This window comes from Pseudoliparis swirei, chromosome 20 (assembly GCF_029220125.1).
Source record: "Pseudoliparis swirei isolate HS2019 ecotype Mariana Trench chromosome 20, NWPU_hadal_v1, whole genome shotgun sequence".
In the NCBI taxonomy this organism is placed as follows: domain Eukaryota; kingdom Metazoa; phylum Chordata; class Actinopteri; order Perciformes; family Liparidae; genus Pseudoliparis; species Pseudoliparis swirei.
The window spans coordinates 10,957,939-10,970,269 of NC_079407.1; the positions used below are offsets into that span (position 1 = coordinate 10,957,939).

Consider the following 12,331-nt stretch of genomic DNA (forward strand, 5'->3'; position numbering starts at 1 on the left):
AAGAAAGATATAAACACAGGCTTACGCTCAATATAATTCAAACAAAGGTCAAGGGGATTTAATTAAAAGCAACAGTCCAACATCTGCTCATCAGCTCGCTCCAGCGCCACTCAGGCACGCAAAAGACCTTACAGTAATGAGGCGAGCCACTCAACTGAACCCACAGCCCCCACCCCAACTACAAGGAAGGGAGGAAGGGGGTCTGCTACCACCCCTATCCACCACACAGAATCCAACTGGGCAAACAGCTCAACCTCGTTATGACCCCAAAGACAATAGGTGCTAGCCAAGGAAATGTGCAAACACGTCACCTAACCATATTGTCTTGCGGTGATGTCATGCTCATACATCCTTGAGCACAACAATTAAATGGACCTTTTGATTGCTGCCTTTGAAAAGTGAATACTTTAAATGTCATAATTCATGAAGACAGCCGTCTCAGACAGTGGGAAACGTGGTTCCATTTATTTGTTTGTTTTTAAATGCATGTATTTATGAGAGGTTGAGCCACAATAGAGGAAAAGGAGATCTCAATGCATCCATATCATCAATTGAATAGACTGAAAGCAGATACTGAAATGTACACCATAAGGCAATGTTGATTTACTAGCTGTTCCACAATAATCCGAAGAATCCACTACATTAATGCTTAAAAGATTAGTCTGACAATATTATACTATCAACTGTGATTTATGGACCAAAAGCAACAACTAATGTATCCTTCTCACAAGTAGTGTTTGGTTTTAAATATATCTCCTTCCTCTGTTTCTCAGTATCCCAAAATATTTAAAAAAACATGCAAGTTCTTTTTATGAACTTTTAAGTTCATTTTGACTGTATCCCACATACACCATCCTGCTTCAGGAAATACTCACTAGAGCAGCCAATATGCTTCAATCGGCTGCATAAAATAGTCCCCATCAAATACACCATCACCTCCCATTTGGGTAATGTTTTCTGGTTCTCCAGCGGGGCTCACACTCTTTTCAAGAGGTCATTTTGCAGGAATTTTGTCAGGATATTAATCTAGCTGATATGACATACCATCCACTAACATGTTCCTTTATGTGGAAGTCTATTTCATAAGATGTGCATTCTCTATTGCAAAGAAAGCAATGGTGCTTATTGTCATCCGACCTAATTTTGCTACCGTGCTCAACAACATCCTATTCAAAGTATTCTCGACCATAAACTACCATTTAATATTTTAATATGACCCTGGACTTAACTCAGCCATGTGAAATGTCAATGCAGTTTATTCTTGGCCTAAAGGAGAATAATTATATCATCTTCCATGATAAAACATTTTTTACAGACATTTCACTTTCATATTTTCCATGTGTTTTCTAGTAATAAAAAATAGGTCGAATTTTCTTTAAGATATTCAGGACGTGTCGGAACCCTGTATAGTGTATTTCATTTAGCTTATTTAAGTTCTTGTTTTGGTATTGATGCAGGCATCTAGGTAGATTTATGTCGGCCTGATCTTTTACTCTATTTTTCTGTGACATAAAACATATAAAACCTTTATAAAATTGCAAATTCTAAACTCTCATCAATTCAACAGAGATTTTATTAGATGGACCCAAATAAAAAAGGTAAAGACACATACATAAATTGTGAAATGCTACATTTTGGGGGGCCTTGAATTATACTTGGCAGAGATATTGGCCTTGCAGCACCAAAACACTCCTTTCAGCTTTCAATTTAGCTCACCTGCTTTTCCCCTTTGCTCCGCTTTCAACTGTGTACTCGAAAAGAAGTGGATGGCCGAGGGGCTTGAGTCCTGCTGGGATTCAGGCGGTTTGACACATGAGTGGGGTGTCTGGGGGTCTGAGGCATTGGGCAGACCCTGTTTCCTGTTTGGAGATGAGATAGTAGAGCTGAGAGCCTGACTGTCTGCAGGACACGCCCACACCTTCTGCTGCACCTGAGAAAATGCTACCAGAGACTGCATGGCATCGTTAAAGGAGCCATGATGCTGGACGAGCTGGCGGACCCATTTCGACAGACCTGAGATCACACAAACATGCACATCAAAAACAAACACACACACAAATGTATTCTTACAGTGGATAACCATTGCCATCTAGTGTTCAGGGCGAGAAGCTGTGCACGGAGTCAGCCAGTGGTCACACACAATACACGCTATGGACTACCTGTGATGTACTTATTGGGATTATTCCAGTAACGCTCATCTACAAGAATTAGGGCACCCCAGTCATTCTTGTGGCGGATACACCTGTGAAAGTAAGTTTGTGGGTTTCATTATATGAGTGATGGCAAAAAGTACATCTTCATGAACAGTCGAGCCATAGCAGTCTGGTTTACCTTCCCAGGGCCTGGTTTAGAGCTCTGTAGGCCTGAATCTCGTACCAGCGATGGCCTGAGAGAAGACCCCTGGAATTGCAGTGTTGGTCATTGTACTTCATCTTCAGTTCCACCTGAAATGACAGAGCAGTCTCTCAAAAGTAGAAAATTGTCCCCTCAATGTCCTATGGAACAGTATTTGGATTCAATGCCATCAAAACTATTGCACAACTGTTTTCCATTTCGTCAGTGTGGTGTCTGGAACCTTCAGTCCATCCAATAGTAATGAGACAGGTACATCATCTTGAGAGAATAGTGGAGGCTACAAAGTGGTTCACTTTGTTAGTGATTTCACAAACTGAAACCATTTAGGGACTAAAGCTGATATAATAAATTGAAGAAGAGTTGTGTGATGCATTATAATTAAGGGACATAACAGTGGTCTGGGCCCCGTCGTGTGTTTTCTTAAGTATTTGTAAGTCGCACTGAAGAATAACCTGGAAAAGACAGATGGGAAAGATCTCAATCGAAGACTTGAGACTTTTCTCTTAAGTTTATGGGAAAAATAAAATGTGATTCAAGCTGCAATAGCATTTTAGTCATTATGAATGTTGTTTAAGAGCCATTTATTTTCTCTGACACATTATTGAACATATTTCTGAGACCATCTAATCAACAGAAATATTCCGTTGATTGGTCTGGTTTTGGACTGAACTGGTTACACGTCCTTATGTTGCATTTCCCCTCCTCTTCCTGCATCTCTATTGTAAAAAAAGGAGGGAAATTATTTAGAAATATAAGTGACTTGTACCAAATGAAGACTGAACATAACTAAAAAGCTGTTCTCCAAAATAACATCAATAACTGTGGCAGCACCTGGCAAAGAGGATTTTGATCTAATCTGGCAAAACTAGGTGAACGATGGATCTCGGGCAAACTAAACACCAAACAAATACGTCTCAGGACCTGAAGGGGTTGGTATTACTTGACCTCGCGGACAAATGTTCTGAAAGGGGAACAGAGGGACTACAGAGAGGCCATGACAGAGTAGAGTGGAGGTAGGAGGGGGACGAACAGGGTGGCCGAGGTGACATGAAGCATGCCTGCTCAAAAATGCCAGGAGAGCATCCATCCATTAGCATCCGTCGCTGCTGATTTTAGCATTAACCTTTCCGAATTGACAAGTGCAAAGTTCAGTTGGCGTCTGACGGGATGCCATGCAGGTCAGGCTGCTGCACGGGGCTGTCACTGCTTTTGACAGGTACCGTGTGTTCGCCCTGAGCCACCAAACACAAGGCCGTGGCAGGTACAGCTCGTTCCCTCACGCGGAACACGCAAAGCCACTGTGGCCTGTCTGGGCTTGTGTACATAAACAAAACAAGCAGTCACGGGAATTCCTAAATGTCGCCCCAAAGTTGAACTATGACTCATAACACCTCACCTCAGAAGCATGAGCAACACCACAGAAAAAGCTACTGCCGCGCTGGAAAACTTATAAAGTTGCTTTTGAGGACATTTTATAATCAGAGGTTTTATCTGCGACGGTGCGATAGCAGCGCAGGCTGTCAATGGCACTCATACTCATATAGCAATGTCACAGGAAGCCTCGTTAATGCTGCTGGCTTCATGGTGAGATTTCATTGTCTGAATGTATGAGACACCAGCGGAGTTAAAGAATCCACTTCTAAACCCACAGCTTGAACAGAAAGGCCACTCGCCTCGAGCCGGTGGTGTCATCTAAATCCAATCACAGTCCATTTCAGCGTTGGAGCCATCACATCCCCGGTCCATACCATGCCATTTTCTGATCTAACATGACAGGTTGCATATGTGAAAAAGCCAATTCTGGCTGCTAGCAAATGTGCAAGAAACCACAAGCTAGAAGGGATTAGTTAAAATGTCAAGAGATCACTCGCTTGCTTTGGCCTTGTCCTCTACAGCAACCTGTTCATCCCTATAAACATACATTTGACCAGTAGGCATGATTCGAGCTGAGCGCATCTGTTGGAGCTACATTTTGGGCCGGGTGTGTGTGTATGGGCGCGTCAGTGTCAGTGTGCACGCCTCTAGCAGTCAGGGACATCTTGTGCTTGTCACGAGATTTCCGAGCGCTTCGTCTGCCACATAAGGCCGAGCTGACAGCTGAGTGGCTCATCTTGAAGACAGTGTCTCTGTGTGTGTGTGTGTGTGTGTGTGTCTGTGGTTACGCACAGACGATCACACTGCTTTCAAACATGCTCAAGGATCAGCTCACAGCAAGGCTACACACAGGATCCTACTTCTGTCTTGATAGTTGTTTTCTTATGTTCAACTAAAAAGTTAACTTGGAAACATAAATTAATGGAAAAGTCAAGTTTGTAGTTATTACCTAAAAATGAAGGTTGAGGCTTATTGGAAGTTCTGAATGGGAGAAGGATAAAGATCGGTAAGCAACATGCTGTAGTGCTGGTTTCTTGTCTCCGTCTGCAGAGAATGTTTCTATCGTCTCAGACATGTTTTAGTCGGGCCTCGTCTCACTGGGTTTTTGATTCAACTTTTTTATTCAGGTTAACATTAAGTTTAATTATGACAACACATCAAAATGAATAAGTATTAATATTGACATTATAAATGAGCAGTAAACAAGAAGGCCGCCATATTCAGTTGACTTTCGCAAAATATCACAAACCTTGTTCATCAGCAAAAAACTTAAAAGGCAGATTAGCGACTTTGCAGATGAGGGGAAAAAATCTCATTATCCAAAATAACACAACTGCTTTTGCTTTTGAAGAGGTGATTTGGCATGTGGAGAGGGCACCTTTCCCCCCAAACGTATTGCACTTATTGCTAGTGTGTTATTGGTTGAGCTACATTGAGCTACATTGGTTGAGCTACATGGACCTGGACCTGTACTTGTTTAGCGCTTTACTCGTCCTGCGACCGCTTTAACACTACAGGACATCCTTCGCCCATTCACACACTGATGGGATGGGCTAAGGCTCCACCTGCCCATCAACATGAACTAACATTCACAAACACATTCATACAACATAGGCACAGCTACAGGAGCAATTTTGGGGTTAAGTGTCTTGCCCAAGGACACATCCACCTATATTGGGCGGCTGTAGCTCAGTGGGGTAAGAGGGTCGTCCTGCAACCCCAAGGTTGTCGGTTCGATCCCGGCTCTCCCCATTAGTTGCAAGTCGAAGTGTCCTTGAGCAAGGCACTGAACCCCCGGGCGCTTCACTGCAGCCCACTGCTCCTTAATAACTAAGGATGGGTTAAATGCAGAGTACTAATTTCCCCTTGGGGATTAATAAAAGTGTATATTTATTTTATTGGTGAAGCTACATCGGTTGAGCTACATTGGTACGCTACGGTTCCCAACCCATGTTGAGACTCAAGTCTATACTCTAAAATCGACACCCAATTTGGACTTGATCTCAAAACTACTAGTGAGTTGTTGATTTAATCCAAATTTTAACATTGGCTTGTTTTTAAAAAGTAAAAAAGGGTTTGGTTGTATCTCTCAAACTACGGTATCGTCTCAATCGTGTACTGAAAGTTTGAATTGCATCGATAATAGTATGAAAACAATGTTTAAACAGAAGCCAGCCACAATGATTTGTGGGAGAATGTTGAGTTGCCGGGTTTAACGTGCGTTAACAAAAAAGAATGTCGACTAAGAAGTCTTTCTCGAGCCTGTGGTGCTGACAAGGACAGCACAAGTGGTGATCATGTTTTATATAGCCTCCCTTCAGTGGCTAATGATAAAGCCATATGTACAGTCTTCAGAGTGCCTGGAGCATCGATCATCCCCTCTTCTTTATGATTTCCACAGACTCAACATTCCTCCAAAATCCCCTTCATCCATCCGTTTTACATGCTTGCGCGCCTTAGAATTAAAATGCTCTCATGGTTGTCTTTAATAAAGGGCAGCAGCAAGAGGTTGACTGAGCCCATCATTAAACTAAGAGAGATGCCTTATCAGTTGTAAGTGTCTTTTTATTGCTTGTTAAAGCCACTTATTGTTTGACTCGCTCATGCGGGACGCGACTGTTCACTGTAAAACATGCCATTTGGAAAAACTCAACATAAATGTAATACCACCTTTGGCAGGCCTTTCGCCGCAGAGGACTTCTCAAGTTCAACCTTTGATCTGTGTCACAATAACACAACAGGCCAGTAAAATGCCATGCTATGTGCTTAGGCTGTAGCTTCTAAGAGTTATGCCTGTCTGGGAATGCAGGCCATGCAGGCGTCTAAAGTGCTGGAGTAGTTTAAATGGAGAGAAGGTGGGCCTACACCTCTTATCCTAGCAACGGGGTGCTGCCGTGTGAGTGTGGCATGGAACGAATGAATTAATATGTCTGAGTCCATGTGTGCGCTTGAGAGAATGTGCACATGTTAGTGAGAACGTAGGAACACCGTCACGCCAGGTACCCATATGCGTGTGCTGTACGTGAGCAATGAGGGAATCAGTTTCAGAGCGAGACAGAGTGGAAATATGATACGGTGCTAATGTGAAGCTTTAAAGCCAGTATAAATGTGTTAAAAGTCAAACACAATAAAACACAACCATAGGCTCACCGCTTTGCCTTCAATTAAAGAGTTCCCCCACTTAAACTGGAATAAATTACACACTCCCATCGCAATTATTTGTTGGTCAGACCATCATGTAGTCAAAGATAAGCCCGTCACTGTTATCATCAATAATTGCCAGATCGCGATCATTTGAGCGGGCCATGACCATTTTGCATAAAAAATGGATTTTGTTACATTATTGGAAGGCTTGTAATTTAATGTGAATTTATCCTAAGACAAAGGCCAGCATGAACTGTAGATCATGAAGATCATGAGACGGAGAGCTCGGAATGAATAGACCATTAACAAGCACACATGTAGTTGTGTATTAACAGGGCCACTGGGCCTGCACGGACATAAAACAAATCAATGTTATCCATCTTAATGTCTAGAAGGGTTAACATTTTCGGTCTCAATGTAAAGGAGGGTTCGGTGCATCCTAACCGAAGAAAGAAGATCCTGTTGGTTGTGGGTTTTGTGACTTTGTCCTCTCAATGACCCAAACACACCAGAACCCTGCAGGGCTTAAGCATCTATATGTATTATCGATTATCCACCTTTAAAATGTATGTTTTATTTCTCATAACAAAGCTATCTGCACAAAGGTGTTTTAACGCTGCAGACTGCATAAACAGGAGCAGATATTATCGTTAAAATACCTATATAATGATTTTATTCTACAAAATAACCTATGTGTGATGTGTGTAATCAGTATACTCTGTAATACAATGTCCTGCCTTTTGTACATGCTTTATCACAAAGTCTTGTATTTAATGTGTATTGAGAGGTCACTGTAAAGTAGCCATAATTGTCTTGAGCTATATGAGCAGGTGTGCCAACCAAAGTTAACGAAATGTTAAACAATTCCAAAAAGCAAAGGAGCTTCTCTCCATGACGAAGAAGGGGGGTGGGGGTAGATCATCTTTAGCCCGGGGCCACTGCAGCCAGAAGAGGCAGGGGGGGGGAAATCCCAGCTTGTCTCCTGGACAGTCACGAGTGTCCTGAGAGGAGAACTGCTGTGAGTGACCGGTATAGAGGTCCAGCAAAAGAAGAATTGAGGTCTTCGTTTGAGCTCGCTCGACAGATACGGCCAGTTAGAACTATTTAGCAGTCAACTCATATAGGAGAACTTGATCTCCGCTTCTGATCGCAGCGTAGCGCCTGCGCGACGCTGACGTGTTTTAGGCAGTTTACGCATTTAGAAGACACTTCTGCCTCTAAAGCACGTTCCTAAGTTAAACCCATAAGCCTCCCCCAAAGTAAAAGTAAAATAAACTAAGTTGCTTTCTTTCCACCTCACAGTGATTGAATCGCGAGCACGTTTAACAACACAATGTTACAAATAAGGTGACAAATAAAAGTTCATGAGCTCAACTGGCTAAATATAGTGTCTACCTGAGCGCAAGGCTTTATTTCAGGAAGAAGCTTGGTTGTCTCGATCTCACTGCTGTCAAACAGGTTATTCTGTTTCAGCTCATTTGAGAGTGTGAGAGAGAGCGAGAGAGAGAGAGAGCAAGAGAGAAGCAGCATGGGGCCCCATTAGTCACTGCACAAGTAGCACTGCTGGTAAGCAGGTTAAACCACAGTAACAAATCTGGGTTACAGAATACTAAATATACCAACAAATGTCTCTCATCAAAAAACAAAAGGTTTTGGAGTTTTGTTGCACTTAACATGTTATTGGGGTCGATAAACCAAGACGGGCCACGACAGACGCATCGCCAGCAAAACTAGTGATTTCCTTTGGGATGGCGCGTGGGCCGTAAATGGACCTGTACTTGTATATCTCTTTTCTAGTCCTCCGACCACTCAAAGCTCTTCAACACTACATGATTCACCCATTCATACAATGATCTGAGGAGCTACCATGTAAGGTGCCACCTGTCCAGCAGGACTATCCAAGAAGTCTCGTGTCTTGTTCAAGGACACATCAACATGGACCGGGGATGGAACCACCAATCCTGATTGGTGGACGGCCCTGTACCCTGTTAGTCGAATGTAGGCTTCGGTTGACAATCCGTCTGTTCACACAGCGAAAGCTTCAAAGGAGCTGTTGAAGCCCGTAGCGACGCCTTCCCTGGTGTTTGCTCACTGTTTTCCACAGCAGCCAAACTGAGAATTCTGCCTGCAGTTGTGTCAGCAGACCTTTATTTTAATTGGGCTAATGATGGCAGGCATCTTCCGATGCCGATTCTCTCAAACTGGCATTAATCGGCGCGATCACTTGGCCAACCGGTCAATCAGACTATAGGTAATATTTAAGCACACAATGGAGTTTCTGTCTTTCAAACACCAGGTACGCCAATCAGTTTTATAACTTCCAGGTTAATTGACAAGCAAAAAGAATAAACAAACAGGAACGATCAGTTTCAACAGCGATACGACGGCGTAGCTCAGCAAGTCACATGAGTAGAGCTGCATTATGTTAAAAAAAGGTTGTGGCTACTTCTGCAATACTGGTTTAGAACCACCCCAGTATAGAAGACTGCATGTAGAACCATGTCCCATTACTCAGAGAGAACACCGATTCACGAATGCCTCTTCTAGCGAAATCGACCATTCCATGCAACTGTATTGACTATCTGTGGCAGCGCAGCTGCAGAGGATTGATCGGCGGGGGGGGGGGGGGAACAGTGCCAAGACGAGGTCTAATCGCCATCAGCTGATTGATCGTCAGTTGATGATCTCTTCTCTATAAAGACCAGTAGGAACCGAGACGCCAGAGAGGGAGCTTGGGCAAGAGGTCTCATCCGACCGCCAGTGATTTAACGCTATGTGAAATAAAAGGTTTTGTTAAAACATAACAATCCGTGTTGCTGCCTCCACATTCAGCCCATTACTCACGGGATAACAGAGCTGTTACACTATCCAATAGTGACTATGCCATTACATGCATTAGTGCCTATGTGTGGATGCGTGCTGCTTCTTAAAGATCCTCTTATCGCTGACAGAGTGCTGCGTCAGTATACTCTATGTGCTCCTTCAACAGAGCTTCGAGGGCTACGGCGGCTAGCTGCATAGCTTTGACAGTCATTAGTACCCGTGTCTCCATCCTCTCAGCAGTGTAATGGGGTTAGCTCAAAGATCTTTACAGCCCCTCAGGGTTTCTCCGGAGAAGGAAAAGACGAGCCGAGAGAGAAGACGAAAGAGGAACAAGCAAAGCTGAGGATTAAGAGAAACGTGTGAAGTAAAGGCAGGACGATTTCGACAAACTTGAGGCAGATATTTTACTAGCTGTTGCCTGACAGGAGTCAACATCATAAGACATAGACAAGTCGTCAAGTTCTGCTCGTGAGAGGTTCACCTCATATAGATACAGGAAGAAATCTCAGCACCACTGCAGAATGAAGATGCAAGCCTTTTGCTCTGTGGCTACACTCATCTTGTCAATGTTGTGACCAGATGCATCAGATCCACCACCTAAAGGGTGAGGGAGTCATATACTCCTCAACATGGATGTATGGATAGTATGACAGGTAAAGCGCCGAATACTCATTCAGTCTTCGGTGTTTGATCTGAATATCCAGAAGTTAATTATTAATTCATGCAGTGTTAATGGTGGTTATGAATGGAACTTTACAAAAACTAAATTGAAGGTTGTTGAGTGGCTTTAAAAAGCAGGACAAAATCAAAGTGGCATCAGTCACCATCACCAGACTTGTATTATGACCAGATGGGTCAGGAGATGAGGCGCTCTGAGGGGCTGAGCACATGTATCAAATAAACAAAGGCTGCTCAAGAACAGAATATGTCATTATAAATGCAGAGTCTCTTCACGCTTGGTCAGCTCCTCCGTGGCCCTAACAAGCTTTGGCTTCTTCAATTCTCCTCCCGCTGTTCTGCTCCATCCATGTAACTCTTGTTTTATCCTCCATCAGGCACATTATTGGACACACTTGATTCAGCGGAATCACAAAGAAAAATCAGTTTTATGATATTGTACATTGACTTTAGATTTTACTATATTTTTGTCGGGCTGTTTGTCAAACATGACTTTTTTTACTACCTTGTGTATTTTTTCTGTTATTTTGTCAACCGGATCAATGAAATATCAGCATACATACAATGTAATATCTAACGCTTTAAATTGCTGCATCAACACATGACAGTCTCAGTCTTCTTGAGCATAGCACTTATTATTGGAAACATCTTGATACTAAAAGGGCACAATTCCTGTGAGCTGATGCCAATTATCAAAACAAGACTAATAGAAAGACTGTGTATGAGTTTATGTTCTTATTTGATATTTTAAAAAGTTAACTGAGGTAATAAATAATAAGAGAAGCAGTCATTTTATCAAAGACTTCTATACACTTAAACTTCTTGCAACCAGAGGAGACGCCCCATAATGGCCATTGGAAAGAATACAAGTTTAGGACATTGACATTGGCTTCAATCGTCAGTCGAGATGGTCGCCTGGCAGTAACACTAAAGACACATTTGCCTAAGATATCATACGATATAAATATATATTTTATCCACCAGTGCAAACACAATATCGCTAATCCAAAAAGTGTAACTGATGAAAAAGAAGAGGCAATGGCCCGAGAGCTGACAGTGGTGGAACTGACAGCTTTGGCTCAGGTGAAAGGGCCTGTGAGGCTTCAATCACCCACACGCCGTGCCACGCTGACAGAACAGGTTAGTGAAAGCTTCATCGTGCTCTGGCAGGGGGGGGACGCGGAGGACTAAAGGGGAGGAGAGGTGGGCGTCAGGGAGAGTTAAACTTAAAGGTCAACGTTCTCTGCTAAGGACGGGGCACACAGGAACATTGCTTTGGGATTTCTTTACGGATTGAGTGTGTGTGTGTGTGTAATGTTTGTGTAATGTGTGATGTGTTTTTGTGTTCATGACATTCAACATGTTGAGAAAAAAGAAGAGGTAGACATCTTCCAGACACAGAGGCAGTCAGTAAAGTTATCGTACCAGTTTTAACATTTATATACAGGCAGCAGCTTCTTGATGTGCTGCGATTTCTTTTCCGACCCCCGTTCTATAATTTAATGATGCATAAGTACAGGTATTTGTAAAGATACCTATAAAACCTTTCGATCATCTGGTGATGTTGTGCCGAGCGGTCGCAGCTGTAGGCCACTTCTCAAGTTAATAAACTAATAGCTTCACTTGACTGAGCCAATGAAATGGCTTGTTTACACACGGCGGGCGGAGCTCCGCCCCGATGCTCACAAAGACAGGTATTTATCCTCAGAGCAGATTACCATCTCACTGACATTGTATATTTATTGTATGATTATAAAGTATTGAAATATACTGAAGTCCACTGACTGTTTGAAACTCTTTTCAAACTAATGTACACTGTACTGTGTATTATTAAAATATAGTACAATACAATGCTGTATATAAAATAGTTCACTGTAGTTCAGAATATTAGATTATAGCCTAAAACTCTACTATGCAAACTATTTTAATTTTATTTCTTACATATTAACGACTATAA

General features: G+C 42.6%; 1 protein-coding gene across 8 annotated transcripts in view; it reads right to left on the minus strand.

Moving 5' to 3' along the window:
* Positions 1–12,331, minus strand: part of brip1 (BRCA1 interacting helicase 1) — a 104,006-nt gene that overhangs the window by 58,280 nt on the left and 33,395 nt on the right. For all 8 annotated transcript variants that reach the window (XM_056440601.1, XM_056440599.1, XM_056440598.1 and 5 more), the window contains 3 exons: positions 2,332–2,444; positions 2,160–2,242; positions 1,717–2,013 (listed from right to left, as the gene is read on the minus strand). In XM_056440601.1, the coding sequence (XP_056296576.1) occupies positions 1,717–2,013; positions 2,160–2,242; positions 2,332–2,444 (493 nt within the window). The remainder of the gene's footprint in view (positions 1–1,716; positions 2,014–2,159; positions 2,243–2,331; positions 2,445–12,331) is intronic.